The sequence below is a fragment of the Nerophis ophidion genome, linkage group LG25, assembly GCF_033978795.1.
Source record: "Nerophis ophidion isolate RoL-2023_Sa linkage group LG25, RoL_Noph_v1.0, whole genome shotgun sequence".
NCBI classification, from domain to species: Eukaryota; Metazoa; Chordata; class Actinopteri; order Syngnathiformes; family Syngnathidae; genus Nerophis; species Nerophis ophidion.
The window spans coordinates 27,527,425-27,547,401 of NC_084635.1; the positions used below are offsets into that span (position 1 = coordinate 27,527,425).

General features: G+C 39.4%; 1 protein-coding gene across 1 annotated transcript in view; it reads left to right on the forward strand.

Moving 5' to 3' along the window:
* Positions 1–3,353: 3,353 nt before the first annotated feature.
* The window catches only part of LOC133543212 (clusterin-associated protein 1-like), a 39,005-nt gene continuing 22,381 nt past the window's right edge, over positions 3,354–19,977 (forward strand). The window contains exons 1-5 of the mRNA XM_061887737.1: positions 3,354–3,462; positions 9,877–9,961; positions 10,035–10,214; positions 19,103–19,198; positions 19,279–19,362. Coding sequence (XP_061743721.1) covers positions 3,362–3,462; positions 9,877–9,961; positions 10,035–10,214; positions 19,103–19,198; positions 19,279–19,362 — 546 coding nt within the window. The 5' untranslated portion in view covers positions 3,354–3,361. The remainder of the gene's footprint in view (positions 3,463–9,876; positions 9,962–10,034; positions 10,215–19,102; positions 19,199–19,278; positions 19,363–19,977) is intronic.

A 19,977-nucleotide genomic window follows, 5' to 3' on the forward strand; every position in this document is an offset into this window, starting at 1 on the left:
GCGGGTCATCGTCAATATGTATAAAGATGATACGGCTCCTGTCGACAAACAAATTCTAAAAAGTCCAAATTTAATGGAGTTGTGGAAAATGCCAATTGAATTTTATCTAAAAATCTTTGAAGAAGGTAATGTCTCATCTGTTGAGAGAACATCACATAGTTAATGAAGTGTCAAGATCAATATCTCTCTTTTCATACACATACAACCAGTCGACTTATGTCAGTCAATGATGGAAATTATATTTTCAAATGTCTTCTTTCCTCACTTGTCTTTTTAAAAAAAATATTTCTATTTATTTAATATTTGTATATGTAAATATTGAATGTATGCCACAATGGGGGACTGTTAATTTTATTTCCTCTATCTACTTTAAGTTTACACCAGAGTCTACCCGAACCCACTTATCTATGCGTACGTCATATTAGGACCACATGATTAGCATATGGGCCTAATTATTGATGCTATGATTGCAATGACTATTTTAGTAGAATAATGAATGACAAGTTAACTACAACTAATGAATATGGTTTTAATATTACTATAAAAAGTATTTAGGTTTCTGCAAACAACTCAAACTATGGGAAATTAGATATCAGCCCAGATCAGTATAAATGGCAGAGTTAAAAATATGTATTTAAAAAAACAACAAAAAAAGCTGGCTCCATACATTAGGCAAATTAAATCTAAGAGATAATTGTATATTCCTGAAGTAGCCTGAGATTGACGCTCCTCTACTTTCTCCTGCTCCGCTGTCTGCGGCAACAACAAACAAAACTCCAGACGTTCTTCTTCGTTTGTATGGTTTACTTGTCAACGTACTAATTCAAAAACGTAAAACAGTCACGATGTGGGAAAAAATGAATGACAAAATAAAGAGAGTTTGTTACAGTATGAGTGAGGTCAAATAACTGTGGCTCGATTCCACCGCACCTGACTACCATAACCCATAATCCATTGTGTCCAAACCTTATTACCACCGCCATATATGCAATTAAAACAGTTACGTCATCAAATTATTTTGACAAATGTAATAATTACAAATAAAGTGAGCTTTATATAATTACTCTAAGCATTCAATATATAAATTTTCTTATTATGCAAATAAAGTAAATGGTCCCCTTTTGGCTGAATAAACACAAAGCACCTTCCATAAAATTTTAATTAACTTAAACAGTATTTAGGCTCCGACAATAATAGTGTAAGACTTACTTGTCCAGCCATGATAGCCCCATGAAAACGAGACATTTATAACAAATCGAACCGTTTGGAAATCAGTTAAAAATTGAGCAAGTTATGATCATTTAAAGGCCTACTGAAATGAGATTTTCTCATTCAAACGGGGATAGCAGGTCCATTCTATGTGTCATACTTGAGCATTTCTCGATATTGCCATATTTTTGGTGAAAGGATTTAGCAGAGCAGTGGTTCTCAAATGGAGGTACGCATACCCCTGGGGGTACTTGAAGGTATGCCAAGGGGTACGTGAGATTTTTTAAAAATATTCTAAAAATAGCAACAATTCAAAAATCCTTTATAAATATATTTATTGACTAATACTTATACACAATATGAATGTAAGTTCATAAACTGTGAAAAGAAATGCAACAATGCAATATTCAATATTGACATTTAGATTTTCTGTGAACATGTTCCATAAATATTGATGTTAAAGATTTCTTTTTTTGTGAAGAAAAATGTTTAGAATTAAGTTCATGAATCTAGATGGATCTCAATTTCAATCCCCAAAGAGGGCACTTTAAGTTGATTACTTCTATGTGGAGAAACTTATAATTGAATCACTTGTTTATTTTTCAACAAGTTTTTAGATATTTTTTATATCTTTTTTCCAAAAAGTTAAAGAAATACCACTACAAATGAGCAATGTTTTCCACTGTTATACAATTTAATAAATCAGAAATTGATGGCATAGTGCTGTATTTTACTTCTTTATCTCTTTTTTCAACCAAAAATGCTTTGCTCTGATTAGGGGGTACTTGAATTAAAAAATTGTTCACAGGGGGTATGTCACTGAAAAAAGGTTGAGAACCACTGTAGTAGAGAACATCCACGATAAAGTTCGCAACTGGAGAAAAGCCCTGCTTCTACCGGAAGTCGCAGACGATGACGCCACACGTGTGGGGGCTCCTCACATATTCACATTGTTTTTAATGGGAGCCTCCAACAAAAAGTGCTATTCGGACCGAGAAAACGACAATTTCCCCATTAATTTGAGCGAGGATGAAAGATTCGTGTTTGAGGATATTGATAGCGACGGACTAGAAAAAAAAAAAAAATGCAATCGCGTTGCATTGAGACAGATTCATATGTTTTTAGAGACATTTACTAGGATAATTCTGGTAAATCTCTTATCTATTGTGTTGTTAGTGTTTTAGTGAGTTTAACAGTACCTGATAGTCAGAAGTGTACGTCCACGGCTGGGTGTTGACGTGCAGTCTCTCGGGGAAGTCGACGGCAGCTGTTCGGGAGGCACAAGCTCAGCTGATATCCGGTAAGTGGTGACTTTTTAACCACAATTTTCTCACCGAAACCTGCTGGTTGACAAGTGTTCGGGATCCATGTCCGGTGTGATCCATAGGAAAGTTTCAACTCCGTGAATTTTAAACAAGGAATCACTGTGTGTTTGTGTGGCTAAACGCTAAAGCTTACCAACTCCATCTTGCTACTTTGACTTCTCCAATATTAATTGAACAAATTGCAAAAGATTCAGCAACACAGTTCTCCAAAATAGTGTGTAATTATGCCGTTAAAGCAGACGACATTTAGCTGTGTGTGTGCGTAGCGCTCATACTTCCTAAAAACCTGTGACGTCTTGCGTACAAGTCATCATTACACAACGTTTTCAAAACGAAACTCCCGGGAAATTTAAAATTGCAATTTAGTAAACTAAAAAGGCCGTATTGGCATGTGTTGCAGAACACATGCCAATACTCATTGATATATAAACTATCAGACTGCGTGGTGGGTAGTAGTGGGTTTCAGTAGGCCTTTAAATAGTACATGTTCCTTGACAACTATGTACTGGGCGGGGCCAGCTGCCTGAGGTAAGATGGCCGCCACATTGCCATTGACTGACAGCGCTCAGAGGCAATCAGAAAGAAGGGGCCGTCTAACCATTCCCGCCCCCAAACTGCCAAAACAAACATGACAGCGCGAGGAGAGATGCCAGACCGAGACAGAGCGCGCGCACATAAGCACCGCGCGCACCCCAAAATGCGCCGCGCGCGGAAAAGAATGTCGCGCAAAGTGGAAAATCACAGCGCGATAACAGTTTTTATGCGCTTAGATTTTTGGCACTAATGTGACGCCATAATAAAAGTCCTCTTTGACAGATTTCACAGAGATGATGAGAGCGTTGGGCTTTCCTCGCTTGATATCGGTGGAAAACTTCCGAACGCCCAATTTTACACTGGTGGCGGAAATCCTTATATGGCTTGCTCAATGGTACGTACAAAATATCCCTTTAAAAATAAAGTGTGACTTTTAATTTAATCTATTATTTTTATTTGAGCAAGGAAAGTAATTCATGTGCTGTGATTATTTAAATATTATTGTACCATTTTTTTGTATTTATATTGTAATTATTTTATTTATAAAGTCTTACATTTTATCCCTATATGTGCTCGTGTTTCCGTGTACCCGAATATGGCACAGACAGGAAATGAGGATGTTTCTAGTGCAGAAGTCTCAGACATACGGCCCGCGGGCCAATGGCGGCCAGCGAGATGTTATTTTGCGGCCCCCACTTTAATATGAAAGTTTAATGTTAGTGCGTCCCGTCAGTTTTATATGAATGGCGCCTGACAGTGTCGTGTTAATTGGGTCCAAAACGGCTCTTTCAAATTTCTAGGTTGCCTACCCTTGCGTTAGTTGGAAAAGCGGCAAATGAGTTAAAGCGACAGACGTTGCCATGGAGACAAGGGTTTTCTTAGGTGCCTGGCTGCAGTCACACTGTGACGCCTGTCTGTCAGTAATAACATTCCCCGATAACCTGGACCAATTCAAACCGTTATTTGTTTTTTTATTGTTTAATTTGCATTGCCTCACACGATGAACACTACATATATTTCAATATGACGTCGCTCGCAATCCCGCTACTTTCCGGCTATTATCCGCCAGCCGCTGTGTTGCTAATAGGGAGGAAAAGCGGAACCACACACATTGCGGAAATAGATAGTACTTTATTTATTCCTTCAGGAAAATTTTCTTTTTTAGCTGATCCCACAAAGACTGGCAGGGTGAGATGGGTATATAAAGGGCCATGATTACTGGCAACAGCATGTGGGGACACTAATACATTAACAGAAAATGGTTTGGAAATGGCAACCAGAACTTAAAGAAAGCAAAGAGCACTGAAACAGAAATTTAAACCAAGGGAAATAACAACAAAAGGCATGACTAGGCATGCCTGTAGATCTATTAAAACGTAAGAAGTCAGACCAATTTGTGTCTAAAGAAAAATTCACGGCATCTTCAGTAATGAGGACGATGTACACACATTGCGGAAATAGATAGTACTTTATTTATTCCTTCAGGAAAATTTTCTTTTTTAGCACAATCCAATTCAAGATCAGACAAACATTACAGGGAGACAGAACAGGATCGCTGACGAGTCTGCCAACTTCTGGCGCCCCTTACAAAAAAGGTGAGATACAGGTAAACAAGTGGGGGGGAATGAGAGAAAAATATAAAATATTAAAATGAAAAATAATATAAAAATAGGTCTAACCCTGGGCCCCTGGAGAGGGGGTCCAGACTGAGGCGCCAAGGGAAAAAAACAACTCATAGCTATAGTACACATCCCTCTTACATACGTGAAAGAAGGGAAAATCAAACATCAAGGAAAACAAAGGACATGAAAGACATTAAAGAAGCGGAGCTGATACAACCAGCCACTTCTACATAACAGCTATGAATTAAAAGTAAAAGAAACATATACACTGTGGTGGCCTCTGCGGTGTTCCACGCCATCGTCTGCTGAGGTGGAGACAGTATGGCCAGAGACAGGAGGAGACCCAACAAAGCAACCAAGAGAGCCGACTCTACTCTCGGTTGCCAACCAACTCTCGGCCAGTATCCAGTCCGCATGGATGAGTGAGTACACGTCCAAGGAGATCGAGGTGTCCGATACCCGCTCATTCAGCCAAGACCCCGTGAAGCTTGTCCGTCCTGGCGCTCAGTGCCAGCTCCGCAGCCCTGTCTCTTCATCTGCATCTCATCCAGTCCCTCCAAACTGGCTCTGGTGTGGCAGAGACCCAGCAGCTGGTCTCCTTGGCCAAAAGGCTCCCGGGGGGCAGATCCAGAAGTCGACAAAAAAGCATATATATATATATATATATATATATATATATATATATATATATATATATATATATATATATATATATATATATATATATATATACACACAAGAGCACAGAGCTCCTGCCAACAGCAGCTACTACAACGGCGCCATCGTGGGCTGAATACAATTATATTCCACAACACCAAACATGTCTTTTTCAAAGCCTGCAGTGAAGAGAAAGGTTAGTGATGAGCAAAGACAATTCCAGGAAAAGTGGGAGATGCAGTTTTTCTTTGTTGAGCACATCGGCACGCCGACATGTCTTATTTGCACAGAGAAAGTTGCGATGCACAAGGGATACAATTTGAAACGTCATTACTATACTACACATGCTGAGGAGTATGCAACATTTTTTTAAAGAAATCTTTTAAAGCGGCCTAGCCTCACCCAGACTCTGCATCCAGTGGCCCACAAGTAAATTGAGTTTTGCCTTAGTCTTTAATTAATATGTGATTCATATAATCACTGCAGTATGATGTTTCTATGTGTCTACATTATCAATCAATCAATCAATCAATGTTTACTTATATAGCCCTAAATCACTAGTGTCTCAAAGAGCTGCACAAACCACAACACAAACCACTACGACATGCTCGGTAGGCCCACATAAGGGCAAGGAAAACTCACACCCAGTGGGACTCACACCCAGTGGGACGTCGGTGACAATGATGACTATGAGAACCTTGGAGAGGACGAAAGCAATGGATGTCGAGCGGGTCTAACATGATACTGTGAAAGTTCAATCCATAATGGATCCAACACAGCAGCGAGAGTCCAGTCCAAAGCGGATCCAACACAGCAGCGAGAGTCCAGTTCACAGCGGAGCCAGCAGGAAACCATCCCAAGCGGAAGAAGATCAGCAGCGCAGGGATGTCCCAAGCCGATACACAGGCAAGCGGTCCATCCTGGGTCGTGATTCTGGACGAGCGGTCCATCCTGGGTCCCGACTCTGGACAGCCAGTACGTCATCCATGGCCACCGGATCGGACCGGACCCCCTCCACAAGGGAGAGTGGGACATAGAAGAAAAAGAAAAGAAACGGCAGATCAACTGGTCTAGAAAGGGAGTCTATTTAAGGTTAGAGTATACAAATGAGTTTTAAGGTGAGACTTAAATGCTTCTACTGAGGTGGCATCTCGAACAGTTACCGGGAGGGCATTCCAGAATGCATTAAAACATTAAAACATTCTTCTTCATACTGCATTAATATATGCTCATTTTAAACTTTCATGCAGAGAAGGAAATTGCAACTAAGTCAATTGACCAAAACTGTATTTATTAAACAGTTATTAGCAGGTGACTTTTCAAATGATGCTACATATTAGCAGTAATGATACTTTTGGTAGCAATGCTTGTGCCCCACACTTGACAAATTAAAGTTGTCTATTCGACATCTTCCCGCTTGAAGCCAAACCACCGCCAGACGATGGACCCCCTGCTGTTATTCTTGGGAATTAATTCTTCCTTCATTTGTTACCAGATTCGCACTTTCTTTCTCTCGTATTACCACTCGCACGGCTCTGCTAGCATCACAACTAACGTTGCCCATGCTGCTACTTCTCTGCTCCGCGAGGACGTATACGTATGTGACGTATGACGTGACAGCATGTGACATATGTAAGAAGGTGCGCTTGCTGTCTGTGAGAAGGAGACACAAGAAGGAGTGGGAAGAGACTGTAGTGTAATGTCCGTAGCTAAAAGCAACTGCTTGAGAACGTATACTCGAATATCGCGATCGAGTCATTTTCTATATCGCACAGAGACAGACCCGCGATATATTGCCTATATCGATATATATCGCCCAGCCCTACTATCAGATTAATACCAACATATGTATTATTGGACCAGAGGTGGACTGTTTGTGAGCCCATCACAAGAAAACATGAACTGCAGATGAGGACATATACATATTGACTCTCACATTCACAATTATGGACAGTTTAGAGCAGGCCTTTCAAATATTATTTTGGTTTCGGGGTCACATAAAGTCTAATTCAGTGTTTCTTAACCACAAGGTTGTATGGATTTTGGCAACCAATCGGTTTCGACGACCCTTTGCTACTGAACATGTATTTCGCTGAAAACGCAACTATTTCAACTATTCCTTGAATACAAAACCATTCAAAAACAGCAGCTTCCTCGTGTAAAGATACTCCACAAGTAAGTAGTCATTCTTGAGGTATTTCAGATTGTATATTAAACCACAGTAAGCAGGTAGAGAAATACAGCAGGAGCAAGTTCACAAATCGGCGTTTAAAACCTATTTATGTTGCTACCTAACTGACAAACAAAGTAAACCCATGGCGAAAACATAACCTCGTTGAAGGTTTCTACAGTGGGAGTGCTATTTGGATATCCAAATCGTCTTTCCGAAACTTAAAGTTGCATTTTTTTTCCCCGACTACGTAATTCAATAGACCCCACTATCGAGTTACGTGACTGGTTGTTTTTTTCGAGGAAGCTGCTTACTTCGACAGAACACCAGGGCCCATTGGTTGGCTGCGAGTGCCAGTAACGGGCGCCTGTATTGGCCGCAGCGGTACTGAGTTCTAAAACACTTTTTCACCACGTGTGGGAGTAATGACAATACCAAACAAACAGAACACGCCTGGAGCTAAAGTCATAGATACATTGTGTAAGTGCAAATGGTTTGGATTATAGTGGTAAAGCTGTATTTTCATTTGCACTTTGATTTTAATTGACAGTTAAGATAAGAAACATTCATTTATAATATACTCTATTAATTTAAGCACAACATCACTGTATGTAAGCATATTTTTTGTTGTTTGTGTGAATGTGAGTGTGAATGTTGTCTATCTGTGTGGGCCTGCGATGAGGTGGGGACTTGTCCAGGGTGTACACCGCCTTCTGCCCAATTGTAGCTGAGATAGGCTCCAGCGCCCCCCGCAACACCGAAGGGAATATGCGGTAGGAAATGGATGGATGGATGAATTTATAAGTCCTTTCTTTGGTTAGTACTTACATTAGTTAGTACTTATGTTGGTTAGTACAGTGGTTCTCAAATGGGGGTACGCGTACCCCTGGGTGTACTTGAAGGTATGCTGAGGGGTACGTGAGATTTAAAAAAAAATATTCTAAAAATAGCAACAATTCAAAAATCCTTTAGAAATAAATATATTTATTGAATAATACTTCAACAAAATATGAATGTAAGTTCATAAACTGTGAAAAGAAATACAACAATGTAATATTCAGTGTCGACAGCTACATTTTTTGTGAACATGTTCCATAAATATTGATTTTAAGGATTTATTTTTTTGTGATGAAATGTTTAAAATGAAGTTCAAAATCCAGATGGATCTCTATTACAATCCCCAAAGAGGGCACTTTATCTAACTTTGATTACTTCTATAAATAAATAAATATAAATATTTATTTATAATTGAATCACCTGTTTATTTTTCAACAAGGTTTTAGTTATTTTCATATCTTTTTTTCAAACAGTTCAAGAAAGACCACTACAAATGAGCAATATTTTGCACTGTTAAACAATTTAATACATCAGAAACTGACGACATAGTGCTGTATCTCTTTTTTTTTTCCAACCAAAAATGCTTTGCTCTGATTAGGGGGTACTTGAATTAAAAAAAAATGTTCACAGGAGGTACATCACTGAAAAAAAAATTGAGAACCTCTGGGTTAGTACATCAGTGTGTGAATGTCTGTATGATTGTGGAAATAATGTCAAAGCTCTTTGAGTACCTTGATGGTAGAACGATGCAATACAAGTGTAACACATGGCGTAGTGGGTAGAGCGGCCGTGCCAGAAACCTGAGGGTTGCAGGTTCGCTTCCCACCTATTGACATCCAAATCGCTGCCGTTGTGTCCTTGGGCAGGACACTTCACCCTTACCCCCGGTGCCGCTCACACTGGTGAATGAATGATGAATGAATTGGTGGTGGTCGGAGGGGCCGTAGGCGCAAACTGGCAACCACGCTTCTGTCAGTCTACCCCAGTGCAGCTGTGGCTACTGATGTAGCTTACCACCACCAAGTGTGAATGAATGATGGGTTCCCACTTCATTGTGAGCGCTTTGAGTATCTAAAAATAGAAAAGCGCAATATAAATCTAATCCATTATTATCATTATTATTATTATTATTATTATTATTATTATTATTTACCATTTTATATATCTGCAAAAAAAGTGTGACTGAACTTTTACTCACTTTCACTATACCTGGATTGATACCCAAAAGTCTTTATATTATACATCATTTACCCATTCACACACATTGATGGTGGGCGCAGCCATGCAAAGGCCCTAACCACGACCCATCAGGAGCAAGGGCGAAGTGTCTCGCCCAAAAAACACAATGGTCGTGACTAAGATAGCGGCAGGTCGAATTAAACCTGGAACCCAACTTAAAACCCTCAAGCTCCTGGCATGGCGCCATGCCACCCACATATGACTATATTATTGTTACACACTGTCTGCTACCAATCTGTAATTCCTTCTATGAAACAACTTGTTTATACTTTTGTCGATGTAGTTATGATCCTCAGCTGGAAATTCCAACGGACATGAAAACAGAGTCAGAAAGAATATTCCTTATCAAGACCGTGGCTCAGTTCATGGTAACATTTCAAGTTAAAAAACACAATATTGTAAAAATCCATTGGTCAAAGACCTGCTGTTTGTGTTTAACAGGCAACAAAAGCTCACATAAGGATGAACACCAAACGTCTTTACCAGGCTGATGGCTATGCAGTGAAAGAGATGGTAAAGATCACAGCGGTGCTCTACAATGCTATGAAGACCAAGCAGATGGCACTGGGGGCCAGAGTGGACGAGGAAAACAACACTTTCAAGTTTGACCTGGGCTCTCGAGTGAGAAGATTTGTTGTATGAAAATATCGCTCTGACATGCACATGCTTCAAGCTTTTAGCTAGACTGACCATACGTCCTCTTTTCCCCGGACATGTCCTCTTTTGCGTTGTTGTCCAGGATGTCCGGGCGGGATTTCTTAAATGTCTCAAATGTCTGGCATTTTGAGTCAGGGTTGCGTGTATTTTCAATGTACCTACAGGCTTAAGAAGGGATTATAAACAAAACAAATTGTGAAGGTGTGCGCACGCAGCAACAGTCGTGAGGGAGTGGATTGATTGACATATGTACCAACCCGCCCGAATTTCAGTTCCCCTCCCGAGAATCTCAAGGATCAATCATTCTCCCAGAAGACTACCGATTCCCACCCAGAAAACAAATTGGGGGTATGCCTCTAATGTGTTGCCTTTCCGTGCCGACCCAATCACATATTCTCTACGGCTTTTCACACACACTCACACACACAAGTGAATGCAAGGCATACTTGGTCAACAGCCATACAGGTCACACTGAGGGTGGCCGTATAAACAACTTTAACGCTGTTACAAATATGTGAACCCACACCAAAAAAGAATGACAAACACATTTCGGGAGAACATCCGCACCGTAACACGACATAAACAAAACAGAACAAATACCCAGATCCCCTTGCAGCATTAACTCTTCTGGGACGCTACAATATACACTCCCCGCAACCCTCTACCCCCCTCAACTAAATCCCGCCCCCCAACCCCACCCTCCTCAACCTTCCCCCCATCTCCTGAATTCGGAGGTCTCAAGGTTGGCAAGTCTGTTGATTGATTGATTGAAACTTTTATTAATAAATGATAAATGGGTTGTACTTGTATAGCGCTTTTCTACCTTCAAGGTACTCAAAGCGCTTTGACACTACTTCCGCATTTACCCATTCACACACACATTCACACACTGATGGAGGGAGCTGCCATGCAAGGCGCCAACCAGCACCCATCAGGAGCAAGGGTGAAGTGTCTTGCTCAGGACACAACGGACGTGACGAGGTTGGTACTAGGTGGGATTTGAACCAGGGACCCTCGGGTTGCGCACGGCCACTCTCCCACTGCGCCACGCAATTAGTAGATCAAACTGTCATTGCTCAAAACATAATATTGAATCAAAAACAAGGTATTATGAATTATTGACCTATCCAATACGTCACAACAAATATTCCGCTTTGAAAAATATTTTTGTCGAAGATTTTGCATATTTTGTGTGTTTGCTGTAAAAAAAAAAAAAAATTTTTTTTTGACAAAAAAGGGCGGAGAACAAACAAACAAAAAAACAGCATAAAAAAATAAAACATTTTGAGATTAGGAATAGATGTGAAGTTGATGTAGACTCCAGAGATTTTAGCGTTATATATAAAATGTATGTATGCCCTGGCACACCATTATCATCATTTCATGACCCAAGCAAAACGCTTTTTATACTTTTATACTGAAATAAATACACCTACAACTTATTAAATAAAAATATAGAAAAAAACTACCAGCAGCGGTAAAGTTTAGATCCATGAAGGATAGAAGAAAGTAAATTAATGTTTATAACTGAATATATACACACGCATACAAATTTTTCTCCTTTTTTTCATTAAAAGAAATAATTAAAAAAATATATTTCTTTTAATGAATTAAGTAATGTTTCTGACAACCGTTTTCCAAAACACAATATAAAATGTGAGATATAACGGAACAATGCATACATTTATCATTTATTTTCAAAACGCTTACAAAAAAGTGGGACCCCAAAAATGTACTGTTGGACCCCATTTTTATGACTTGATGGGGTCCATGGGACCCCATTTTGAAAATTCCTAGCGCCAACACTGCTGTCAACAGAAGGAGAAAAAATGCTTTGTTTAAATAAATGTTATTTATAAAGCAAGTTGAAGTATCATTGGCAAATGTTCACCTAGTCCCTTGGCACGCATATATGTGTCCTCTTTGGCATTTCACAATATTGTCAGCCTAGTTTAGCCTAAAATTGTAACGTTAAGCCTCACATTAGCAAACATGCTCTACAAAGCCACTAAATACTTTTCATTGTTACAAATATTAAACAATATAATATGTTATTTGTTTCAATTCAAAGTACAGTGGTACCTTGTTTTTTGTAGGCCTCATTTTTAGTATGAATGAGTTTTGTGCAAAAACCTACGACAAGTTTATTAACCTGTTTTTTTGTGCTGGTCATAGCTTAAATGGCACCATGTTGGTGAAGGGTGGGTGGGCGGGCTTACCAACACGCTTTGTGTTCATGCTTAGAAGATCCAGATAGTGGTTTGAGTTGATGACCCTCTGTGTGCAGCAAGTCCAGACGTACAATAATTATTGTATTTGTACGATAATTATCAAATTTTATATCATTTCAACCAGTCTATTATTGATATCCTGATAATGTACTGCGCCTGATATTGCTCGTTGTTCTAGGTGCTTGTTCACAGCCACATGGAGTTTTCCAGCAGTGCTGTTAGTTCTACACCAAAAATTTATTATTATTCTTCTTCTGCCGATTTTGGCGCGCTGTACCTTCCACATTTTTCATCCGATTCACACCCTTCCAAATTTAAACTGCTCAGCCTATTCTGTAATCTTCTGTAAGCTTTTGGTCGATAATTTCCCAAAATTTGTGATTTTTCAGAATTCCCTGTTTCCTAACACATTTTTCCTAATCAAAATTAATTGACCGTTTTTTTTAAACTTTCACGATTTCCACATTATTCAAACCATTCCACCATCCTGGAAATCAAAACTACCATTTTTCCAAGCTCCCAAAAAATCCAGCGTTTCCCAGAATTCTCAGTTTTCCAAAACTTCATTTCTACCTTTTATTCTTTCAACTACTCCTTCCATGTTTCAACCAATTTCAAACATTCCTGTTTTTCCGCAAATTCCCAAATTGCCAGGAAATTCCTATTGCAATGAATGCACTATCTTTCCAAATTCTACAATTTCCACCTTTCTCAATGATTCAAACAACTGTACTTTCAAAACATTTCGACATCATGAACATTCAAACCACCAATTTTAAAGCCTCCAAAAATGTTTCCTGAAAAAAGTTTTCCTGAAATTCCAAAATACCCAAGTGCTATGAAATAAACATTTCCAAATCAATTCTAAAAATTAAAATGCCTACACATTCATCTCATTAAAATTGCAATTGTGATATTTACTTTAGATAGGCGCCAGCGTCCCCCGCAACCCCGAAAGGGAATAAGCGGTAGAAAATGGATGGATGGATGGATATTTACTTTATTCTAAAAAAATTAATTTTTCCCCCAAATTCCTGAATTACCAGGAAATTCCCATTGAAATTAATGGGGCATTTTTCAAAGTTCTACAATTCCCTCATTTCTCAACCGATTCAAGAAATTCCAACACAAACCAATTCAGCTCATGAATTTCATGACATGGCGCCATCTTAGAAGTGTGCTAACAGTGGTAATGTTAGCATGCTAACATTATCATGTTGACGTTATATATTAGCATGTTGCTAATATAAGAACATTTTACCCTTATAGGGATGGCGTGGCGCAGTGGGAGAGTGGCCGTGCGCAACCCGAGGGTCCCTGGTTCAAATCCCACCTAGTACCAACTTGGTCACGTCCGTTGTCTCCTGAGCAAGACACTTCACCCTTGCTCCTGATGGGTGCTGGTTGGCGCCTTGCATGGCAGCTCCCTCCGTCAGTGTGTGAATGGGTAAATGTGGAAGTAGTGTCAAAGCGCTTTGAGTACCCTGAAGGTAGAAAAGCGCTATACAAGTACAACCCATTTATTATTTATTGATTATAGCCTTGGATTCTGCTACTTGGTGCCATCTTAAAAATATGCTAGCCTTTCACCTGTTTGCATGCTTAAGTTAGCATGCAAATGTTAACTTGCTAACATTTTATGCTATTAATTTAGCAAATTTTATGTTTTAAACCAAAAAAAATCATGGATTTCTTTACTTGGTGCCATCTTAGAAGTATGCTAGCTTTACCCTGTCAGCATGCTTAGGTTATTAGCATGCGTGCTATAGTTTTATGTCCTCAATTTAGCAAATTTTGGAAGTTTAATTTTAAACCTTATAATAATTGATTTTGTCACTTACTAATGTTATAGGCTAGCAATTTAGCTATTTTTTGACGTTTTAAACCTAATAATCATAGATTTCGTTACTTGGTGCGACTGTACCAGTATGCTAGCTGTTCCCCTGTTACCATGCTAAGGTTAGCACACTATTGTTTTGTGTTAGTATTTTAACAAAATGTGTACTATTTAACCTAATAATCATGGATTCGGTTACTTGGCACCATCTTAAAAAATATGCTAGCCTTTCACCTGTTTGCATGCTTAAGTTAGCATGCAAATTTTAACTTGCTAACATTTTATGCTATTAATTTAGCAAATGTTATGTTTTAAACCAAAAAAATCATGGATTTCTTTACTTGGTGCCATCTTAGAAGTATGCTAGCTTTACCCTGTCAGCATGCTTAGGTTATTAGCATGCGTGCTAAAGTTTTATGCCCTCAATTTAGCAAATTTTGGAAGTTTAATTTTAAACCTAATAATAATTGATTTTGTCACTTACTAATGTTATATGCTAGCAATTTAGCTATTTTTTATCATTTTAAACCTAATAATCATGGATTTTGTTACTTGGTGCGACTGTACCAGTATGCTAGCTGTTCCCCTGTTACCATGCTAAGGTTAGCACACTATTGTTTTGTGTTAGTATTTTAACAAAATGTGTACTATTTAACCTAATAATCATGGATTCAGTTACTTGGCAACATCTTAAAAAATATGCTAGCCTTTCACCTGTTAGCATGCTAATTTTAATTTGCTAACATTTTATGCTAACAATTAAGATAATTTTGAATGTTTTCAATCTAATAATCATGGATTTTGTTACTTGGTGCCATCTTGCAAGTATGCTAGCTGTTCCCCTGTTACCATGCAAATTTTAGCATGCTAACATTTTATGCTAGCATTTTGGATAATTATTGATCATTCAAACCAGTGGTCCCCGACTTTTTTGCACCCCGGACCGGTTTAATGTAAGCAGTATTTTCAGGGACCGGCTTTCCACTTGTGCCAGATAAATACAGCAAAAATAAGTGCATGAAAAATACAAGTGGGAGCCCTGGGCTTGTTTCTTTGCAATAAGATGCAGATGGAAATCAGCCTTTGGCTACAATCCGTCACATTTATATTTTATATGTTCATAAATGTGCATTGTATCATGTCACAAAGTTATAACAAATATAAAAAATGGCAAAAAATGAGGAGTTTTATTGTACAACTATAAACAAGCTTATTGGTGTGTCTAGTGGGACAGGCGAAAGTTAAGTCGGAGAAAATGCGGTCGTACAAATGATTTAATGTTTCTCTGCGGCCCGATAGCAAATGTGTCAAATGCCCGGACCGGTGGTTGGGCACCACTCATTTAAACTATATCAACTTTCAAACCATTTCTACATTCCACTAGAATTTCAGTTTAGCAACAACTCTTTAATATTCAAACTATTTCAACAGTTGAACGATTTACACAGTCAAACAATTTCAACATCAAAACCATTTCTACATTAAACCACTTCAATATATTTAAACCATTTTGACATTCAAACAATTTCTACTTTCATCATTCAGTAGGTGTGTGTGAGAACATTCTTTATCAGTATCATGCTGCATACAAAATATGCTCATTGCAGCTATTAATACTGAGTTCCAGCACAAATTGTTTTATTTATTTTATAAATATAAATTTGATCAGAAAAGGTTTTACGCACCTCATCTGAACAGTCAGGAGTATCCCACCTCTAGCGGACACTCATTTGACACGCATATTCCGACTTTATAAGCATTGAGTACAAAAAAACTTCCCCTCATCTTTGTGGCGCCATATAGAGAATGATGCCTAGCGGGGTGTATAAAATAGTCAGGTAGTGTCATGGATACAAAGGATTCTGGGTATTTGTTGTGTTGCGTTTATGTTGTGTTACTGTGAGGATACTCTCACGAAATGTGTTTGTCAATCTATTATTGTGTGGCTTCACAGCGTTGCGCATATTACTAAGAGTGTTAACATTGTTTATATCACAACCATTAGTGTACTCTGTGTCACCCAGGATGCCTTGCAGTCGTGTGCGTGTGGCCGCGGAAGCCACACACAACATGATGCTGGACTGACAAGCAGATCGTACATGTTGTTGAAGGCGACAAAGCCAATGGCTTCATAGCACGCCCTAATACTTATTATCTGGGTGACTGCCGGCAGTCATTCTAGAAAATATTAGCGTCTCCTATTGTCTTCTTCGCTTTGTAACACGGGTCTTAAATGGCTCTTTGAATGGCAAAGGATACCGATCCCAGAACCATGTATATCAAATATTTCCAGATGGTTCAACCGCCACCCGCCCGAATCTAATTAAAATCTATTTTTTTGTCATGTCACCCGCCCGACCCGCGGTTTATCCGCGGTCTCCGCGGATGAGACCGCAAACCGCGCATCTCTAATGGGTTTCCACTTATCTGTGAGTGCTTTGAGTATCTAACAATAGAAAAGCGCGATATAAATCTAATCCAATATTATTATTATTATAACCTCCTACCGGTTGGACGTGCCCTAAATACCTCCCTAGGGAGGCGTTTGGGTGAAATCCTGACCAGGGGCCCGAACCACCTCATCTGGCTCCTCTCCATGTGGAGGAGCAGCAGCTTTACTTTGAGCTCCTCCTGGAAGGCAGAGCTTCGCAACCTATCCCTAAAGGAGAGTGCTGCCACTTAGCGGAGGAAACTCATTTCGGCCGCTTGTACCCGTGATCTCGTCCTTTCGGTCATAACCCAAAGCTCATGATCATAGGTGAGGATGGGAACGTAGATCGGCCGGTAAATTGAGAACTTTGCCTTCCGGCTCAGCTCCTTCCTCACCACAACGGATCGATACATCGTCCTCATTACTGAAGATGCCGTGAATTTTTCTTTAGACACAAATTGGTCTGACTTCTTACGTTTTAATAGATCTACAGGCATGCCTTGTCATGCCTTTTGTTGTTATTTCCCTTGGTTTAAATTTCTGTTTCAGTGCTCTTTCCTTTCTTTAAGTTCTGGTTGCCATTTCCACACCATTTTCTGTTAATGTATTAGTGTCCCCACATGCTGTTGCCAGTAATCATGGCCCTTTATATACCCATCTCACCCTGCCAGTCTTTGTGGGATTAGTGATCGCCACAGGTGACTGTAAACGTTTGTGCTAGCCTTGTACTATCATTACTTTTAGTATTTGTTATGCTACGTTAAGCTTTGCCTTGGTCTTCCCGTCCGTCTCTGAGCAACAAACAGGTTGTTTTGTATTTTTACCTTGCTTGAGGATGAAAAGTATCTTACCTGCACAGGATGTCTTGTCCTTCCGCTTCCTGAGGACACAACCATCCCAATACGTGACCTGAACACAACACAAAAATCCCGCAAGGAATGGTAGGGTGAGACCGGTATATAAAGGGGTGTGAATATTGGCAGCAGGAGGTGGGGAGATTAATCAATAAACAGAAACTGGTGTGAGTGTGTGTGATCAGTGTACCTAGCAACCAGAACATAGAAGAAGAAGCACTAAAACAGAAAAAGACTCAAAAATAATGGATGATATCAACAAAAAGTATGACAAGGCATGACCTAAGGTATGTTACCATTTTTTTAAGGCAACTTGTATAACAATTAACAATATGTCACTTTCAAACACAATTCAGTTTTTTTCATATGGGAAATTTATTTTAAAATACAACCAAATCAGTCATCAAGCAACATCCAAAATTTATCATAGTCGACCTAACCAATTCCACACTGTTACCATGCTTGACTGAATAGTCAACAATACAACTCAATGGAGTCTGGTTTGATCACCGACCCTGCAGTCAAATCCCCGGACCTTCATTTTCTCTGCCAAAGGCGTCTCAGAGAATTTAGCAGTACATCCAAACAGCCTCAGAACAGTAGACCGCATGTAACCACACCAGCCCAAGACCTCCACATACAGCTGGTGCACCTCCGTGATCGTTTGAGACCAGCTACACGGACAGCTACTCAGCTACTGCAACAAATGGTAAACCAAATATTTTTTCTGCACAAACTGAGAGAAACTCATCTGCATGCTCGTCGTCCTCATTCGGGTCTCGACCTGACTGCTGTTCGTCGTTGTAACCGACTTGAGTGGACAAATGCTCACATTCGATGGCGTCTGGCATGTTGGAGATATGTTCTTTTTTTGGATGAATCCCGGTTTTCACTGTTCAAAGCAGATTATAGACAGCGTGGGTGGGATCGTGTGGGAGAGCGTTTTGCTTTGTAGATCGAATGGCCCATGTTGGGGTGGGTTTATGGCATGGACAGGCGTATGTTATGGACAAGGAACGTAAGTGCACTTTATTGTTTGCATTTTGAATCCACAGAGATACCGTGACAAGATCCTGAGGCCAGTGATCTGTTGTTTTGTTCTCTTCATTGAAATATCGTGTTTATTTTACCATCAAGAGAATCACATTAGCATTGAGATCCTAGCTATTGTCCTTATACCTCCTTCCTGTAGCGACTGTAAGTACTTCTTTGTAATGTTACTGACATCTACTGACCAGTGCTTAATACTACATATGATCACAATATTTGGACCATCCCCAATAGCGGTGCCTTGAAAAAGCCATTGATTCAACTAATTGTCAGCTATGGGCAACATCCAATTCATCAGATTCAACTATGAACATTCTTAGATAGAGACAACCCAAATTTGAACAATATGCTTTGTGTTTCTAGTGGTTTGGAGCCCTTCAAATGCCTCTTTTGACAGAGGAAATTGTCATTGCATATATTCAGCAAACTTTCCTCTGTCTTCATTACAGATTTCAGACCTGAAAGCAGCGCGACAGCTAGCATCAGAGGCCACATCGAAAGGAGCATCGCTGTATGATTTATTAGGAAAGGAGGTGGACCTGAGGGTAAGGGGAAACATTTGCATCTTTGTTCTTACAGTCCAGTTTTAAAGTGTGTCCTGTGTTTTGGTTGTTTTCTTATTAAGAAATTGAGAACTGCTGCCATTGCAAGACCTCTTGAAATTGGCGAGACTGAAAAGGCCTTGAGACATGCCATCAAAGAAGTCTTGGTTTGTATTTCTTCTACAGAGTTTCATACAATTACCATTTTTAGTGCAATGGTAGTTATTTATGTCTTACTCGTATTTAAGCAGTGGTCAACATAAGTGAAACCGCAACTCGCCATTGCTTGCACATTTACTTAAATAGACAAAAGTAGAATAGGTGATAATCAAGGATTTTTTTTAACCTACGACCGTTTTGTTGACATGATTTTGCTTCATTAGTGCATAATTTTATGTGATATTCAATCATTTCATCCAAGAGTTACTGCAGTAATTCTGTTGACGATGTCAAAAAAGTTTTCATACATGCGAAAACTTTCTTGTAGTGGCTACCAAACTGAAAAAAAAAACCCCACTCAAATTGTGATGTAACGTGGTCCAATGTAACGTTTTATATAATGCGTGACATTCACTCCAAATTTTCGCCAAATGTTGCCAGCACTCCTCGTCGTCCTTTGTTTATGTTCTTGCTGCGAATGCCTGAACTTACGTAACTCTTTCTGTTTGTTGATGAATGTCTACACCTGCTGCTGCTACTAATCACTCCCCTTCTAATGTCCGTGTCACCTTGCCTGTACTTATGGGATTTTGGTTCGATCTACGCGACAGTTACGAGTCTTC